The sequence below is a fragment of the Lithobates pipiens genome, unplaced genomic scaffold (assembly GCF_037356315.1).
Source record: "Lithobates pipiens isolate NorthernLeopardFrog02 unplaced genomic scaffold, aLitPip1_a1.2 Scaffold_41, whole genome shotgun sequence".
NCBI lineage: Eukaryota > Metazoa > Chordata > Amphibia > Anura > Ranidae > Lithobates > Lithobates pipiens.
In genome coordinates, this window is record NW_027507861.1 from 7,357,043 (window position 1) to 7,376,779 (window position 19,737).

Here is a 19,737-nt window from a genome sequence, read left to right on the forward strand (position 1 = left end):
ACCATGGATTGGCAAAGATTGCTTAGTTTGTGTCCTCCTCTCTATTGGGGACATTTTTTAGTGGGTGTCCCATTAGAGAGATTGCTTAGTTTATGTCCTCCTCTCCATTTGGGAATTGTATTAGTTGACATCCCATTTGGGAGATTGCTTAGTTTGTGAACTCCTCTCCATTGGGAAGTTTTTTTAGTTGGTGTCCCATTGGTGAAATTGCTCAGTTTGTGTCCTCTTCCTCACTGGGGAGTTCTTTTAGTTGGTGTCCCATTGGGGAAGATTGTTTAGTTTGTGTCTTCCTCTTCATTGGGGAGTTTTTTAGTCGGTGTCCCATTGGTGAAATTGCTCAGTTTGTGTCCTCTTCCTCACTGGGGAGTTCTTTTAGTTGGTGTCCCATTGGGGAAATTGCTTAGTTTGTGTCCTCCTCTTCATTGGGGGCATTTTATAGTTGGCGTCCCATTGGGGAGATTGCTTAGTTTGTGTCCTCCTCTTCATTGGGGGCATTTTATAGTTGGCGTCCCATTGGGGAGATTGCTTAGTTTGTGTCCTCCTCTTCATTGGGGGCATTTTATAGTTGGCGTCCCATTGGGGAGATTGCTTAGTTTGTGTCCTCCTCTTCAGTGGGGACATTTTATAGTTGGTGTCCCATTGGGGAGATTTCTTAGTTTGTGAACTCCTCTCCATTGGGGAATTTTTTTAGTGGGTGTCCTCTCCATTGGGGAATTTTTTTAGTGGTTGTCCTCTCCATTGGGGAATTTTTTTAGTGGGTGTCCCATTGGGGAGATGGCTTCGTTTGTGTCCTCTCTGTCCTCAGAATGTCCTACATGCCTGAATGAGGGACCCCTTGAGGCACCCTATTGACCTGGATGCACCATGGATTGGCAAAGATTGCTTAGTTTGTGTCCTCCTCTCCATTGGGAAGTTTTTTTAGTTGGTGTCCCATTGGTGAAATTGCTCAGTTTGTGTCCTCTTCCTCACTGGGGAGCTCTTTTAGTTGGTGTGCCATTGGGGAAGATTGTTTAGTTTGTGTCTTCCTCTTCATTGGGGAGTTTTTTAGTCGGTGTCCCATTGGGGAAATCGCTTAGTTTGTGTCCTTCTCTCTATTTGGGAAATTGCTTAGTTTGTGTCCTCCTCTCCGTCCTCAGAATGTCCATCATACTTGGATGAAGGAACCCCTTTTCATGGCCCTTTTGACCTGGCTGCACCTTGGATTATGGACGTCCCGGTATACAAGACAGGAGATCAGGGTTCTCCATGAAGGTACAATTCACCTTGTATGAGTTCCATAATAGAAATACAGAAATAATACTACAGAGAGGGCAGAACTCAAGGCTTCATAAAAAAATAAAAAATAAAAAATAAATCAACACATAAAAAAGAAGATATTATTTGGAAGTAAAGTCTCCAGACTTATACAGTATGTCAAAAAAAAAAATTCTATTGTGTTAATCATTTGAGTCACGGCACTATTATATTATAACTTGTATAACTTACCGGACTGGTGACCCCACAATAGGGATAAAACTTTTCCGCGTAAGAGAGTTTAACAAGAATCGTGGCCACTCATTAAAATGGGAAGAAAAAAACTACGTAGAGGGTTCTTTACTGTAAGAGCGGCAAGGATGTGGAATTCCCTTCCGCAGGTGGTGGTCTCAGCGGGGGGGCAGCAATAGTTTCAAAAAAACTATTAGATAATCACCCGAACGACCGCAACATACAGGGATATACAATGTAATACTGACATATAATCACACACATAGGTTGGAATGCTCACCTATCCCCCCCCCCAGCTGTCATTTATCTATAGGCTGGACAATAAATAGTTAAGGATCAGCCCAAGTTGCCAGTTTCAAGGGATATGAACTATTAAAAAACGGCTGACAAGCTTTGAACTGACGCTTCTACTGGTGACCTCTATATTAGTCGACCTGGAAAAAAAGTTGTTTTTGCCTTTTTGTGGAAATTGGTAAGTTGAAGGCCATTTCCACAGACAGAGGGTGAGAAAAAAAAGACAACCTAAGGAGGTTGTCCTACTAGTCAAAAACATACTAATATAAAAGTAAAGATAATGCGATGTGCCTGACGTATACCTTTCCTGTTGCAGGGGAAGATGTGGGTTCTGTCATTGGACGTGGTGGCGCACAGGTGATCATGGCAACCGACAACCTAACATGCAGCAGTATCGATGAGTTCACTCTCAGTGGTGTACCCTATCTGGAGGACTTTGATTTCTTTCTTGGTTTTCCTCTCCTTTTATTGTATATGGTGGCTGTAGTTGGTAACACCTCTATTCTTTATATCATCACGATGAGACAAGAACTTCACGAAGCCATGTACATTTTCCTTTCCATGCTTTCATTGGTAGATCTGGTATCAGCCACCGCAGTCATGCCCCGAATGCTGGGAATCTTCTGGTTTGATAGCCGGAAGATCTCCTTCTCCATGTGTCTAACCCAGATGTTTTTCTTCCATTTCATGTCTGCCCTGAACTCTGCCATACTGGTGACCATGGCTGTAGACCGATATGTGGCCGTTTGTTACCCTCTTCGATATTCTTCCATTGTAACCCAACAGGCCATCACAAAGACCTCTCTGGTCCTTATGGCCAGAGGAGCTGCTGTAATGGTCCCTCTGCCATTTATTATCCAGAGGTTTCCATTGTGGAGGAGCAATCTTCTGACACATTCCTATTGTATCCACCAAGAGCTCATGAAGTTGGCCTGCGCTGACATAAAGGTCAACGTCATCTATGGTCTCTTTATCACCCTTTACGTCATGGGTCTTGACTCTCTTTTTATCTTTATCTCCTACCTGATGATAATAAAGACGGTGGTTTTTCAGGTGGCAGAGGCCAGTCTGAAGGCCATCAGTACCTGTTCCGCCCATATATGTGCCGTCCTCATCTTCTACATCCCTTATATTGGCATTGCAGTGGTGCACAGATATCCCAGTGACACCATTCCGAATCTTCACATTCTGTTTGGAAATGCCTACATCCTTCTGTCCCCTGTCATTAATCCCTTGATCTATGGGATTAAAACAAAGCAGATACGCTACAGACTCAGCAAATTCCTAAGTAAAGTATCAAAGGAGGACAAACCATAGAGGTCCTTCATGGAAATATGAGAAGTCTACAATAGATTTAGACAATGTAAATAAAGTTCCTTTTTTAAGTGGATTTGCAAATAATGTTATTTTATTACACATTTTTTAACTAATGTTTTGTATCTTTTTTCAGCTCTAAGAGAAGAATACGGGAACTAAAATGGAGGGTTGGGTCCAGTTTGAAAGAGAGAGATGACCTGTTCAGAATAACAAGATAGGCAACCTCAGAACTCCAGCTGTGGTAAAACGACCAATTCCATCATGTCTCTGTCTCTAGGAGTCATGCCTGTGATTGTCAGGGGGTCTTGCAATGTCTTGTGGGACTTGTAGTTTCACCACAGATGGAGGCCTGAGGTTCCCTACCCCTGATCTACAAAATTTACTAGTTTAGGTGGGAGGGGTGATAAATAATGGTGATGTTGTCTTATAAATAAAACACTTAGCTTGAAATAAAAAAAAAAAAAGAAAGAATATAAAGAATTAATTTAGATGTTGGACTTCTAGAAAATGGCTACCACATTGGACCTGTTCTGTCGTAATGGAGGTTGTGGGCGGGTCATTGTTTTGCTTCCCTACTCCTCTCAGTCCAGAAGTTTGCACTTTCTCTCCCTTCCCCCAGGAACATGCACAATGTTACACACCCCTTACTGGGAAGGATGGGATGTCACCAGAGGGGGGAGGAAGTGAGCAGAGAGCCCATAAACTTTAGCGTCCACCCGCCCTTCTCTCTTCAACTGGTTTTACATCATCTCCGCTATAATCAGGTGTTTGCCCAGCACACACTTTGGTCTTTCCCCAGTCAGGTCTCACCCTCAGCACACACACACACACTGGTCATGCCCCAGTGAGGTCCCACCTCCAGCACACACACATTGCTCTTTCCCCAGTGAGGTCCCACCTCCAGCACACACACATTGCTCTTTCCCCAGTGAGGTCCCACCTCCAGCACACACACATTGCTCTTTCCCCAGTGAGGTTCCCACCTCCAGCACACACACATTGCTCTTTCCCCAGTGAGGTTCCCACCTCCAGCACACACACATTGCTCTTTCCCCAGTGAGGTCCCACCTCCAGCACACACACATTGCTCTTTCCCCAGTGAGGTCCCACCTCCAGCACACACACATTGCTCTTTCCCCAGTGAGGTTCCCACCTCCAGCACACACACATTGCTCTTTCCCCAGTGAGGTCCCACCTCCAGCACACACACATTGCTCTTTCCCCAGTGAGGTTCCCACCTCCAGCACACACACATTGCTCTTTACCTAATAAAGTCCCATCATCAGAACATACGCACATTGGTCTTCCTTCAGAGAAGTCTCACCACCAGCACATATATGCATTAGTCTTTCCCCAGTGAGGTCCCACCTTCAGCAAACACACATTTTTCTTTCCTTAGTAAGGTCCCACCTCCAGCACACACACATACTGTCCCTATTGAGGTCCCATCTCTAGCACACACACACATTGGTCTTCCTTCATTGAGGTCTCACCTACAACATACACACACTTTAGTCTTTCTCCAGTGAGATTCCACCTTCAGCATTCACATTGATCTTTCCCCATTGAAGTCCCACCTCCAGCACACCTATCTGTCTTTCCTCAGTGAGATCCCATTGCAAGCACACACACACACACACACACACACACACACACACACACACACACACACACACACACACATTGGCTTTTCCCCAGTGAAGTCCCACCTGTAGTACACACACATTGGCTTTTGCCCAGTGAAGTCCCACCTGTAGCACACACACATTGCTCTTTGCCCAGTGAGGTCCCACCTCTAGCACTCACACATTGGTATTTACCTAGTAAAGTCCCGTATGCACATTGTTCTTCCTTCTGAAAAGTCCCAGCACCAGGAAACATATCCATTAGTCTTTCCCCAGTGAGGTCCCACCTTCAGCAAACACACATTTTTCTTTCCTTATGTAGCGGCCATAACCCTTGGCAGGGCGGCCTTAACTTTTGGGCTTGGCTGGTTCTTCCACGTCTAGGGGTTTCCAGAGTTACTACCCAACACTTTGGACGCTGACACCATTTATTTGCAGGGGTAACATCCTACAAACACAGTCTTGTATGGGAACAGAGGGCAAGGGTGAAGAAACTCAGGCACCTTGAACTGCTAATATCAGAAAGTCACTCATACCACCCAAAGAGTAGCCACTCGCAGCTGGGCGCTTCACGGCTGAACAAATCTCTAGCCAGAGATTATGGCAGTCAGCACTTTGATCCAGAACTTGTGAAATCTTTGACCTTGAGTAACTTGTAACAGAAGTGAACAGGAACCTTTTTCCTCAGTACCTGGAACCCTGGAACGTCCTCTGTCTCCTTGACAGTACTGGAAAAAGTGTGAATTCGTCAGTGTCCTTCACAACTCAGCAACCAGGCAATTCTCAGGATGCCGGCTTGTTGGCCCTGCTCCGAAGAGTACTCCCCCCCTCACTTCCATGAGCTGTGGTGCCCCTCCAAGCCGAGAGCATACCCAGACGCCTTGAATCCTCCCCCAGTTACTGTGCCTCGGACCAGCCGGTTCCCGAGACCTGGGAACAGACGGATCCCCACCCCAGACCAGACAGGTCTATTGGGGTTAGTCAACCGAAGCATGTTGCGGAGCGTGACCGGGACCCCTCGCAGGGCTACCCCGGCCCAGAATCAGGAACAGGCCGCTATGGCCTCACGAACGAACCTGGAACACGTGACTTCAACATCTTAAGTGCCCTTCCCCAGACTCCTCAGCGGGGCCAGGCACACCCACTGATTGGCTCCGGGGAAGCTGATACCCAAAGCGTCCAACCAGGCCTGGTTCTGAGCCTGCCATGTGCCCCTCACTGTACACATGACCAGGCAGAACTCTAACACAGCCCAGCCAAACTGATATTAAAGTTAAACCTACACAATTAACCCTCAGAACCCCTTTACTGTTCTGAGGCAAAAACTAAATTTGTACATGACTATTGTATAACAGATGTACCTTGTGAATGCCACCAGGCCTAACACTCCAAACTCCCCCACCTTCTTTGAAATAAGAGCCAAACAACTGCTGGAGTAAAACGGCCATAGCAGCCTTAATTTTATTAACAAACTTAAATATAAATATATATATATATAAAACAATTAACATGAACAATTAACCAAAAGACATCTGTTTTTGAAACCATTAATCCCCCCTAGCGTTGGTCTTTGCAGGTCCACCATCCACCATATGTATTACAATATGACACTGCGGAACCTCTCAAGCCTCGAGCCGACAAGCTGACTCAGAGACACCCACTTGCCTCAGTGCCCCATAACCAATCTCCAGATAACCTCCGTTACCTGGCATACCATCCTCAGGACCGATCCCACCAACAGGTCCTGAACTCCTCCTTCCACAAATCTCTTCCTTCCCCCGCAAAGACCAACACCAGCCACAGTGCCCATGGGAAAATACCTTTACCCATGGGTGCCCCTCCACACCCGCAATGCTCTCTCTGCCCCATCCTGGAGCCCTGGCATCCACAAATCCACCCCTACCTCGTTCAGGTGCACACCATCTCCCTTTAAGTATCTCCAGGTCTCCACCTCCAACTCCAAGTGCCGAATTCCCAATCCTCCATTTTTTACCACAAACCGACTAATCTCCCTGTTAATCTTACGCCTGGCTCTATTCACCCCATCCACTGATCTAGCCATCCTCCATGATGACCTAGCCACCATGTCCGACCAAACCATAATCATGTCCGGGAAGGCCATGTGAAGTTGCGACAAATCAAATTTCATGTCTCGTGTAATATCCAACATTGATCTAACCCCCAGATCGTTACCCCCCCACATGCAAAATTAAAACATCAGGGGGCCTTTCCCTCAGAGCGAAACAATGTACCTCCGAGACCGTCCTGCTCCATAACATGCCCGGAAATCCAAGCCATCGCACACATTCTTCCCACCTGGAAAAGCCCAATTGTCACCCTTTCAGCCTCACGTCAGCCCTTCTTTCCCCCCAGCACACATAAGAGTGGCCCAGAATCCATATTAAGCATGACCCCTTGTCTGTAACAAAAGAACACAAATACACACCATGACTAAACGAACATCACCGAACACCGCCTTACCATTTTAAAGCCCCCCACCCCACCTATTGCAATCCCACAATAAGTTGGGGGCGAACGTACAACTTAAACCTGTTGGACTCCCACCGGCCTAGCCTCATCACTGCTTCAGAACTCATTCCACACCTTACCGCCTCCGTCACCGCCCCTATCCTAAAGGAATGAGAGGAGAACTCCTTGTCCTCTAGACAAAACCCCCTCAGGCACCGCCGAAAAATTGCCACAAACTGAAACCGTGAGAGTAGCAAACCATCAACATGGATCAGAAAAGCCCCCGCCATACTCGGCCTCTGCTCCAAGAACCCTCTGACCGCTCTGACAGGACAAAATGGTGAACCCGGTAAAACGAACACCTGTATAGTCCTGCCTCTCCCCCCTGATCTGTTTTGGATCGGCATAGCAACACTGCCACCCTTCCATCCCAGCAGCTCACATCCTGAATCTGAATGCCCCCTTGAAAGACCAGCTCGTCAATGCGAAATGCTCAGAAAAAAGCCAGCAGGAAAGCCACTCGAAACAACTCAACTTCGTAAAGCGATGAACAAACCATCCCCAACTGCTCCAGCATTCTTCCCATAATCCCGAACGAAACTGGACGCCGGGCATCCTGGCGTTCCCACCATCCTCCTATAGCCTTTTAGTGCTTGGCGCACCCAAAATTCCTTCGTAAAATCCGGAAGGCCTTGCCATTTGAAACAAAAATACCAATGCAGCCATCTTCTTGCTCAGTGAGGACAAATGCACAAACAATGCTCTCCCTAAATTCAAGGAAGCCAAAAACTAAATTTAGCAAACAGTAGCTCAATGGGGCGCTAACATTATTATTATTATCCATTTATATAGCTCTGACATATACCGCAGTGCTGTACAGAGTCTGTGGTAGTTGTGTTTTTGGGAGGTTCCTCAAACTGTGTTGAAGTTCTAAATTTAATCTGGACTCACTCAAGTCAACAAGACCCAAATTTCCAAGTCAGTTCTGGTCATTCCACGTGGTGGGCAGGAGCTCTTTTATTAATGCTTAATGTATACAACCTAGGTTGGCCAACCATGCCAGGCCCGCTATAAAAACTGCATTTAGGAAAGAATCTCTTAATGTTTTTGAGAGGGAGCCTTAAAATACTGGAACATACTCCACAAGGATTACCAGTGTTTTATTAAGATGGGGAACTGTTGGGTCCACACTGGCCCAACTAATAACAAAAGACCCTTCAATCCAGTATAGGACTGAGAAACGTATGGAAGATGTGACCAGCTTCTCAGGGTTCTCCATAAAGGGCATCTAGAACAAGTGGGTGCATTGCAAAGTGGTAATTTTTAAGAGCTCCTAGAAAGGTAGCAGCACTCATAGTAGGTACAGGCTGATCTTCAAATCAATAGTCCAAATCATCTCTGCAGTGGCAGATGCCTGGGACTCCTCGGGGGCGTTATCATCTACTGAGGATTTATGCGACTCCTTGTCATACAAAGCTTCCATGGCTGAAGGCCAAGGCCATAGGCAGATCGAATAATGATTCGGAAGGGGGAAGCATAGAGGAACCTTTATGGCCTCTGTAGTCTAAGTCAGCAATAAAGGTTGCAATGTGGCCCATGAAATCCACCCCGGGATAGAACCAAGGAGGGGGCCACATCTGACAGAGCTAAGGAAGACTAGGAGGAGCATAAGGACTTATGCAGAGGACAACGCTCCAAGCTGTCATTGTCAGGCCCTTGAGAAAGTGAATTGAAGACAGTTGTTAGTGTATTATGGGCTGGAGGGACCAGGCACAATGGGACTGGTTCCTGTGTGTCTGGGATATGACTTGTCACACTCAAAAGAAGGGACAACTTAGCTCAGGGTACGAAGCTAAACCATGAATAATCAAGAAGCGATAACTGGTAGCCAGCTTTGATCAGGTCACTATGGATGGGCAGCAAGGGCCAAGCAAGGATGAACCGCAGTCCCGCAGTCCCCTTATCAATAGAGGCAGTAGTAGGAAGTTTCTACTTCATTCTGAATGGTGGGAAGAAGAATGAGGAGTGTCCACAGATATGTTACCCATTTGATGGTAAACCAATGGAAAAATTGGAATAATAGTGGCACCCAATGATTGTATGAACATTGTACCTTCCGGTGCTTGGCCTACTCAAAAGACGGTCTTCAAAGAGGGTCAGCTTAGAAGCTGTGCCATAGTTCTGGACTTGGAAAATACTCCATGGTTGAAAACAGTGCACAATGGTCTTGAGTCTCTGGACATGTCGAAAAGTGGAGCCCAGTGCACAGAGTTCACATTCAGACTAACCCTGTAATCAATCAACCCAGTGGGGACAGGGGACCGTCTCCAAAGCTATTGCTGAGGGTACAATGATCTGGTTAGCTGCAGGGACTAGGAATGATCTGAGGATTTATTCTGAATGTCCTCTATTATTCATGTCAACTTCTCACCGTTAATGGTTGTATAGGTTGCTTGTGGGTGAAGGCCTTACCACCCAGTCACCTGGCCCTGCTTACTTACAAGGTGAGGAACCCCTGGCCATGTATGCAAAGAGACAGGGATAGTTTTAAAAAACAACATGGGGGTCCTCTATAACTTATACCTGTTCCTTTAGCTCTGGTATAGATTTCAGGAGGGAATCCCCTTGCAAAAAAAAAAGCCCCCCCCCCCCCAAAGAATCCATACCAGACCTTTACCTGAGGTTGCCAACTGGCAGGCCAGGAAAGTTGGGATGAGCGTGCATACACCCATCCTGAAGCATACCAGGCCACATGCCCTCAACATGGGTGGTTATCTTTCTGGTGGTGGACTCTCCTTGGTAAAGCACCTTGTCTCTATGTTGATGAAGACAAGGGCCTCATCCCGCAACTCTTGCCCAGCCTCCCCCCCCCCCCCCCCCACCCCATACCCTTATTTATTGGCCTAGAAACTGGGTAGAACTTTTTTCTTACAATTCGATTTCAATGGGGTTCAGATTTAGCACCCAAACGTTAGTCATTGTTTTCTGAACCCTGGTGTGTTCAGCTCTTCCCTAAAAGAAGCCAACACATGCAGCATGGTAGGTATACCAGGCTGGCCAGAGTCCAGATCTTCCTGTAGGTGGCAGCAAGGTGGGTATACCAAGCTGGCCATAGTCCAGATCTTCCTGTAGGTGGCTGCAAGGTGGGTATACCAAGCTGGTCAGAGTCCAGATCCTCCTGTAGGTGGCAGCAAGGTGGGTATACCAGGCTGGCCAGAGTCCAGATCTTCCTGTAGGTGGCAGCAAGGTGGGTATACCAAGCTGGCCAGAGTCCAGATCTTCCTGTAGGCGGCAGCAAGGTGGGTATACCAGGCTGGCCAGAGTCCAGATCTTCCTGTAGGTGGCAGCAAGGTGGGTATACCAAGCTGGCCAGAGCCAGATCTTCCTGTAGGCAGCAGCAAGGTGGGTATACCAAGCTGGCCAGAGTCCAGATCTTCCTGTAGGCGGCAGAAATGTGGGTATACTAAGCTGGCCAGAGCCAGATCTTCCTGTAGGTAGCAGCAAGGTGGGTATACCAGGCTGTCCAGAGTCCAGATCTTCCTGTAGGTAGCAGCAAGGTGGGTATACCAGGCTGGCCAGAGTCCAGATCTTCCTGTAGGTAGCAGCTACGTGGGTATACCAAGCTGGCCAGAGTCCAGATCTTCCTGTAGGTGGCAGCAAGGCGGGTATACCAGGCTGGCCAGAGTCCAGATTTTCCTGTAGGTGGCAGCAAGGTGGGTATACCAGGCTGGCCAGAGTCCAGATCTTCCTGTAGGTAGCAGCAAGATGGGTATACCATGCTGGCCAGAGTCCAGATCTTCCTGTAGGTGGCAGCAATGTGGGTATACTAAGCTGGCCAGAGTCCAGATCTTCCTGTAGGTGGCAGCAAGGTGGGTATACCAAGCTGGCCAGAGTCCAGATCTTCCTGTAGGCGGCAGCAAGGTGGGTATACCAGGCTGGCCAGAGTCCAGATCTTCCTGTAGGTGGCAGCAAGGTGGGTATACCAAGCTGGCCAGAGCCAGATCTTCCTGTAGGCAGCAGCAAGGTGGGTATACCAAGCTGGCCAGAGTCCAGATCTTCCTGTAGGCGGCAGCAAGGTGGGTATACTAAGCTGGCCAGAGCCAGATCTTCCTGTAGGTAGCAGCAAGGTGGGTATACCAGGCTGTCCAGAGTCCAGATCTTCCTGTAGGTAGCAGCAAGGTGGGTATACCAGGCTGGCCAGAGTCCAGATCTTCCTGTAGGTAGCAGCTACGTGGGTATACCAAGCTGGCCAGAGTCCAGATCTTCCTGTAGGTGGCAGCAAGGCGGGTATACCAGGCTGGCCAGAGTCCAGATTTTCCTGTAGGTGGCAGCAAGGTGGGTATACCAGGCTGGCCAGAGTCCAGATCTTCCTGTAGGTAGCAGCAAGATGGGTATACCATGCTGGCCAGAGTCCAGATCTTCCTGTAGGTGGCAGCAAGGTGGGTATACCAGGCTGGCCAGAGTCCAGATCTTCCTGTAGGTGGCAGCAAGGTGGGTATACCAGGATAGCCAGAGTCCAGATCTTCCTGTAGGCGACAGCAAGGTGGGTATACCAAGCTGGCCAGAGTCCAGATCTTCCTGTAGGCGGCAGCAAGGTGGGTATACCAAGCTGGCCAGAGTCCAGATCTTCCTGTAGGCGGCAGTAAGGTGGGTATACCAAGCTGGCCAGAGTCCAGATCTTCCTGTAGGTGGCAGCAAGGTGGGTATACCAAGCTGGCCAGAGTCCAGATCCTCCTGTAGGTGGCAGCAAGGTGGGTATACCAAGCTGGCCAGAATCCAGATCCTCCTGTAGGTGGCAGTATATAACCTCTCAGTCTCTGACTCCTGTGTCCCTCGATGAACAGGAAAGAAATATTTTTTTTACAAATCAATCAAATCAATCTTTGAGTATAATAATAAGAAAACTTACTGGGGTAGGAGAGGCTCCAGAGATGAAATGAACCGTGCTGAGAATTCCCTCTCCGTGTATTAGTGACTGCAGAACATCTCCCTCTGGATCCCGACATCCCATATATATATATGACCCACTACCGAGCAGATCCCAGACCTGCGGGGTATACAGACAAACACAACCCTGACACCTCAGAGAGGAGCACACTGACAGGTACTGACACGGCTGAAAGGAGCACATTATATAATAATAGTGCATCACATTCAGACTCTCCGCATCTTCTCTCCTCAGAATGTCCATCATACCTGGATGAAAGATCCCTCGTTCCTCACCTTTGTGACCTGGTTGCACCTTCCATTATGGGGGTCCCCGTATTCAGGACAGGAGATCAAAGCTTTCCATGAAGGTACAATTCACCCTGTATGAGGTTACATAGTATTACATAGTATGTGACATTGAAAAAAGACACAAGTCCATCAAGTCCAACCCATGTGTGTGATTATATGTCAGTATTACATTGTATATCTGTCACGTACCTAGTAGGCGAGCCCGGAATGCAGGAAGCGGCCCCTCGTAGCCCCTGGCTAAAGAACCCCTGGAGATGGTAACAGAAGCTCAACAGTTCAGGGGGCACAAGTGCCTGGCGGGTAGATGCTGGTCCGGATGGGCAGCAGGACACCAACAGCGAGCAGATGAAGCTGAAGACAAGAGACTGGTGTAGGCAGGCACAAGTGGTAGACTGGCTGGCAGACGGACGTCAGCGGGTACAGCAGTCACAGGATATCCAACCAGGTAGGTAGGAACAGCAGAGTCGGGTACAGGCCGGGTCAGCAGGTAGCGGTCAACGTGGTACAAGAGGGATGAGGCAGAGGCGTAGTCAGACAAGCAGGAGGTCGTAGGCAGGCAGCAACGGATCAGGGTCAAGGTCAAGCCGGGTAACAGGAACTAAGGTAGCAGATACAGGTATAGGGTAGTAGGATCTCCGAACGCGCTGTAGACTGGTCAGCACGAGTGGAAGGGAGCAAGTGCCTTAAGAAGACTGTAGGGGGCCAAACGGTCGCACGACGAGTCAGCGTGCGCGAGTGGACGTGCGCCCGTTCATACCCCCACGTGCACGCGTGCGTTCGTTCAAGGCGACGCGAGTGCGTCCGATCACTCTAGCGCGCGTTAACGGAGCACGACGGGTCCTTGACAACAAACTTCTGTGGGTAAGTCTCTCGTGCGCAAACGAGACGCCAGGATGATCGTGACACTGCCCCCCCCCAAAGGGCAGCATCCGGATGCCCAACCGAGCCATCTTACTCGGATGGGAGTTCTTAAAAGCACGGATGAGTCTTTTAGCGTGAATATTAGATTCTGGCTCCCAAGAATTCTCCTCCGGGCCGTACCCCTTCCACTTGACCAGAAATTGTGTCTGGTTTCGCCTTTTCCTGCAATCCAGTATGGATTCGATCTCAAATTCCATTGATCATCACGGGTTCTGGAGGGCCGGTCATCCTGTCAACGAAGGGGTCCGGGACTGCGGGTTTGAGTAGTGACACGTGAAAGACTGGATGGATCCGGAAGGACTCGGGAAGCTTAAGTTCGAAAGCCACGTTATTCAGTTTCCTTTTGATCGGAAAGGGGCCCACAAATTTCGGACCCAACTTCTTAGAGGGGCAGGACAATCTGAGGTTCAAGGTAGACAACCAGACCTGGTCCCCAATCTTGAGATCCAGCTCCCCCCTCCTTTTCCTGTCAAAAACTTCCTTGTTGTGCTCTTGGGACTTGGTCAGGGTCTCTTGTAGAAGCTTGTTGTTTGATTCAAGGAAGTTAAGACGATCCTGTACTGCTGGTACCGAACATTCAGGGAAGGTGCCAGGCAAGAACACTGGGTGGAAGCCGAAGTTCGCGTAGAAGGGGGACTGTTTGGTGGCAGAGTGGACCGTGTTGTTGTAGGCGAATTCGGCCATAGGCAGGAGAGAGGCCCAGTCGTCCTGGGAGAAGGAGGAGAAACAACGGAGGTACTGCTCCAGGGTCTGGTTCGTCCTCTCAGTCTGGCCGTTGGTCTGTGGATGGTAGGCTGAGGACAGACAAAGATCGATCTTTAAGGCTCCGCAGAGCGCTCTCCAAAATCTCGAGGTGAATTGCACCCCCCTGTCTGATGTGATGTTAACGGGAATGCCGTGGAGTCTTACGATTTCTTTGATAAAGGTGTTGGCTGTCTCTGTAGCTGAGGGAGTCAAAGCCACTCAGGACATTCCTCACCCTGAAGGGCATGTACCAATGCAAGAAACAAAAATGTCTCACCTGTAAATTTGTCCAACACCGCCAAAAATCTTTTACGACAAAGGGCAACACATACCAACTAAAAGAGTTCTACAACTGCTCCTCTGAGTTTGTAATATATGCAATCCGCTGCCCTTGCAATCTACTTTATATAGGGCGTACCATTCGTACCCTAAGAAAAAGGTTTGGCGAACATCGCCGATCAGTAGAAGGGGACTCCAATCTCACTATCCCACGACACTTTAAAGAACACCATCAAGGGTCCACAGAGGGCATCCAAGTATGGGCCCTTGAACAGATACCTGGATCCTTCCCCCTCGCAGAACGTTTCAAACGTCTCTGCGAGAGGGAAACTTTTTGGATATATACGTTAGACACCCTCACGCCTGGAGGCCTCAACGAGGACATAGAAATCAACTCAGTTGTCTAATTTTTACCCATCACACTTTTTCCATGAGATTTTTTAATGAGACTTAAAATTGCTTAGCCGCCCCCGCCCCCCCCTCCCCCCTCCCCTTCCCCCCCCCCGCCCTCACCTCCACAAATCAGTATCCACGCGCCTTTTTCTGATCCCACTATAAGTGGGTTCACACACGTACGAGTGCGTGTGCATGCGTATGTATGTATGTATGTGTATGTGTGTGTATGTGTATGTATGTATATATATATATATATATATATATGTATGTGTATGTTCTGCTCTAACATCCACGTCTCATTTTAACACCATTTTATTGTATTTTACAGTACCAAATTCTCACAATATCAAATCCTATCAATATACATGTCTCTCACCATGTTATGTCATAATACCCACCATAGAAATATACCTTCAGCAATTTAATTAACAATTTTTTGCCCCTTTTTCATTTTAATTTTATTTTTATTCCTAGTTCTATTTTTATTTTTATTTTTATCTTTATTTTTATTTTTATTGTTTTTTTATTGTTATTTTTATTCCTATTGTAATTTTATCCTTATTTTTACCTCTATTTTTATTGATTCTTTATATATTTTTTATATACATTTTTTATATATAAAAAATTTCTTTTTTATATATATATATATATATATATATATTCTTTATATGTATTTTCTATGTATTTTTTTAATTTTTAACAACCTTCTTTTAATTCTTGCAAAATCCACTTCTATTTTATACCTTTAACAAGTATTTTCATAATTTTTTAAAACAATTTTTAAAACAATTAAATAAATAAAAAAGTTCCAACTCTTATCACTTTTTCCCACATCTTGTCCACACTATCCAACTTGTATCCACATACATTGATGGACACACACACAATAATCACATACAACCAGCCTGCAACACATGAGCAATCAACACCATGCTTTGGTCGGAACAGCTCCGCCCCATAAGGTGGAACCTAAACGACTAATTAGAACTGCCCCCTTTCCCTATTTAAACCACTCCAAACATAGTAACCCAGATGCCTGATGAAGGAGCACGCATGCTCCGAACGCGTGCAACGTAAACCACAACGAAACGTCATCGCAGTGCGCCCCTCAACATAACAACGAACGGATGAACGGACCTCCCTGACGCTGTTACACCAAGCCGTGCGACGCTGGGAACCACCGGCACCACCGGACGAGAGATACAGCCGAACGAGTTACCGCTTCTCCTCGAGAGCCCTGCGATGCCCTCTAGATACATGATGTGCCTGAAACCTTCTGGTAGAGTGTGAGTGCATAACTTCACAAATTAAATGTCTTTGATTCAACAATACTGCACTTAGATTGGCGCTGTTTTTTCTTCTGTTTATATGTAGCTGAGGGAGTGCCCTTCATGGGCAGGAAGTGAGCCATTTTGGTAAGTCTATCGACTATAACGAAAATCGTAGAATAGTTCTCTGACGGGGGGAGTTCAACGATGAAATCCATGGAGATCATCCTCCATGGTCTATCAGGAACAGGCAGCGGTCTTAGCAGGCCCCAGGCTCTTGACTTGCTGCCTTTGCTTCGGGTGCAGATGACACAGGTTTCCACGTACCTCTTACAGTCGTCCTTCATGCGAGGCCACCAGAATGTGCGTTGGAGTAGTTCCAGAGTCTTGAATACCCCAAAGTGGCCGGCCAGTGGGTGATCGTGACAGGCGGCCAGGACTGGGGTCCGAACTTCTTGGGGAACAAAGATCTGATTCCCATGCCACAAAAGGTCATCGCTGGAGGACAACGGGATACCGGGTGGAGGTGTTAGGCCTACGGAAGCCTGCTTAATTTGGGATAGCACATCCCCCTGGAGCAGAAGGAAGTTCCCCGTAGAGAGGATAGTATCTGTGGATGGCGAGCTCTCCGATTGGTTGTACATGCGGGAGAGAGCATCTGGTTTGGTATTCTTGGATCCGGGACGGTAGGTAATGTGAAATGAAAATCTGGAGAAGAAGAGTGCCCACCTGGCTTGACGGGGCCTCAATCTCTTTGCGGTTTTCAGGTACTCCAAATTTTTGTGGTCCGTATAGACCAGGATCGGGTGGGTGGCTCCCTCCAGCAGGTAGCGCCACTCTTCGAGTGCGGATTTTATCGCCAGTAACTCACGATCCCCGACGTCGTAGTTTCTCTCCGCCTCCGACAACTTACGGGAAAAAAAGGCAACTGGGTGGAGTAAGGACTTGGCCCCCTGCCTCTGGGAAAGTATCGCTCCTACTGCAATCTCCGAAGCGTCGACCTCGAGGATGTATGGTAGAGCAGGATTGGGATGTTTCAGGACAGAAGCGGATATAAACAAATCTTTTAAGGTTTTGAAGGCCTCTTGTGCTTCGGGAGTCCAATGAAACTTCCGAGACTGCTTCGTTAGTCCGGTGATGGGGGCGATAATTGCAGAGAAGCCCTTAATGAACTTGCGGTAGAAGTTCGCAAACCCCACAAATCGCTGAACTCCTTTCTTATCGGAGGGGGCAGGCCAGTCCTGAATTGCGGAGATTTTCTGGGGATCCATCTCAATTCCCTTTACCGAGATAATCAGGCCGAGGAACTGGATGCTCGATTGTTCAAAAACACATTTCTCGGGCTTAGCGTATAGACCGTGAAGACGGAGACGGGTCAGGACCTTTTTAACGTGTACCCGGTGATCTGTTAGAGAGGGGGAGAAAATCAGAATGTCATCAAGGTAGACAATTACAAACAGGTCAAGGTAATCTCTAAAAATGTCATTGACAAAGTGCTGGAACGTGGCAGGAGCGTTACACAGCCCGAACGGCATCACTCGGTATTCAAAGTGCCCGAAACGGGTACGAAAGGCAGTCTTCCACTCGTCCCCTTTCCTAATGCGGACGAGGTTGTAAGCCCCCCGAAGATCCAGCTTAGAGAATATTTTAGCGGAACCTAGTCTCTGAAACAGTTCGGGAACCAATGGCAAAGGGTAGCGGTTCTTGATCGTGATTTTGTTCAACGCCCGATAGTCCACACATGGGCGTAGAGAGTGGTCTTTTTTTTTCCACAAAGAAAATCCCCGCACCAGCTGGGGAAGTAGAGGGTCGGATAAATCCCTTTTCAAGATTTTCATCCAAGTAGGTTTTCAGAGTACTGAGTTCAGATTCAGACAGAGGGAAAATTCTTCCAAAGGGAATCTCGGCCCCCGGGAGTAGTTCGATAGGGCAGTCATAGGTCCTATGAGGTGGTAGGGTTTCAGCCCCTTTTTTACTGAACACGTCTAGGAAGTCGTGGTATTCTCTAGGCACAGCTTGCCGGGTGTCATCATCTGCTTCCAAACAGAGGAGGGCCGGAGAGTCCCCGTTAATTGCTGGATAGCAATGCTGGAGGCAGTAGTCCGAAGGGAATTCAATCTTTCCGGTGGCCCAGTTGATACGTGGATTATGTGCCTTCAACCAAGGCATGCCTAGAATGATGGGGAACAGGGGAGATTTGATGACGTCTAGGCACAGAAATTCTTGGTGAGTCCCGGCGATGACAGCAGAGAGGGGACTAGTCTCCTGAGTCACCGGTCCTGATTCTAGAGCGGACCCATCGGCCAGGTATACCGAGAGTCCCTTCTCTCTCGGTCTAAGGGGAATCTTGTTCTTCAGGGCAAAGGATACGTCCATAAACCCACTGCATGCCCCCGAATCAATAACTGCGTGGGTTGAAATAGTCCTTCCTGGAAGCTGCAAAAGAACAGGAACAGCCAGGTGAGAGGAGTTTTCAGACAGCACTGACGAAGGAACAGGTGGAACAGGTAGGCACTTACGTATCTTGGCTGGGCAGGAGCGAACAAAGTGTCCTGATTCTCCACAGTACATACAGAGGTTGTTGACCCGGCGTCGTTGGCGTTCCTCTGGGGTCAGTGATGGACGGAGTAGCCCTAACTGCATCGGTTCTGGGGGATCCAGCGTGGCTGTGGCAGGAACTGAAGGAGCTGGGTGAGCGGAACTAGGTACCCGTGGCAACATCCAGACAGGGCGTGCGGCTGAAGAGGAACGTTCTTGGCGGCGTTCCCTCAAGCGCCTATCAATCTGAACGGAAATGTCTATCAGGCCCTCCAGGGTTTCGGGGATGCCAACACGTGCCAACTCATCGTTCAAAGGCTCGGACAGGCCCATGCGGAACTGATATCGCAGGGCGGCGTTATTCCAGTCCGTGTCAGCGCTCCATCGACGGAACTCCGACACGTAGTCCTCCACAGGCCTGCGACCTTGCTGCAGAACGTGTAGGGCTGCCTCTGCAGTTGCTGCAAGTTGGGGATCCTCATAGAGTCTTGACATTGCCATAAAAAAGGTGTCTAAGGTGTCTAAGGATGGATCCTTGCGTTCCAGTAGGCGATGTGCCCAGGCTTGGGGTTCGCTCGTTAGGAGGGAGATAACGAACCCCACCTTGGTCGCCTCGAGGGAGAAGGTCCTCGGTTGCAGGGCGAAGTAGAGCTCACAAGAGTTATGGAAGGCTCTAAACTTGTTCCGGTCACCAGTGAACCGCTCGGGGGTTGGTACTCTGGGCTCAGGTGGCATCATCACCACTGAAGGCGGGGTGTGGCCCCCTGGAACAACGGGCGGAGAAGCAGATAGTGCTTGGACTTGCTCTTCCAGTCTGCCGTAGCCTTCCTGTAGGCTCTTTACTGCCTGGGTAAGGCCGGCCAAATGGCGGCACAGTTCATCCATGGGGGAGGCTCCCTGCGCAGGCTCGGACATGGCTGACCAGTACTGTCACGTACCTAGTAGGCGAGCCCGGAATGCAGGAAGCGGCCCCTCGTAGCCCCTGGCTAAAGAACCCCTGGAGATGGTAACAGAAGCTCAACAGTTCAGGGGGCACAAGTGCCTGGCGGGTAGATGCTGGTCCGGATGGGCAGCAGGACACCAACAGCGAGCAGATGAAGCTGAAGACAAGAGACTGGTGTAGGCAGGCACAAGTGGTAGACTGGCTGGCAGACGAACGTCAG

General features: G+C 48.4%; 1 protein-coding gene across 1 annotated transcript; it reads left to right on the forward strand.

The window, feature by feature from the left end:
* Positions 1 to 2,115: 2,115 nt before the first annotated feature.
* On the forward strand, positions 2,116 to 3,103 carry LOC143956730 (olfactory receptor 51E1-like). Its single transcript, XM_077466920.1, has one exon. The coding sequence runs from the start codon at positions 2,143 to 2,145 to the stop codon at positions 3,094 to 3,096; it is 954 nt and encodes a 317-aa protein (XP_077323046.1). The 5' UTR covers positions 2,116 to 2,142; the 3' UTR covers positions 3,097 to 3,103.
* The last annotated feature ends 16,634 nt before the right edge of the window (positions 3,104 to 19,737 follow it).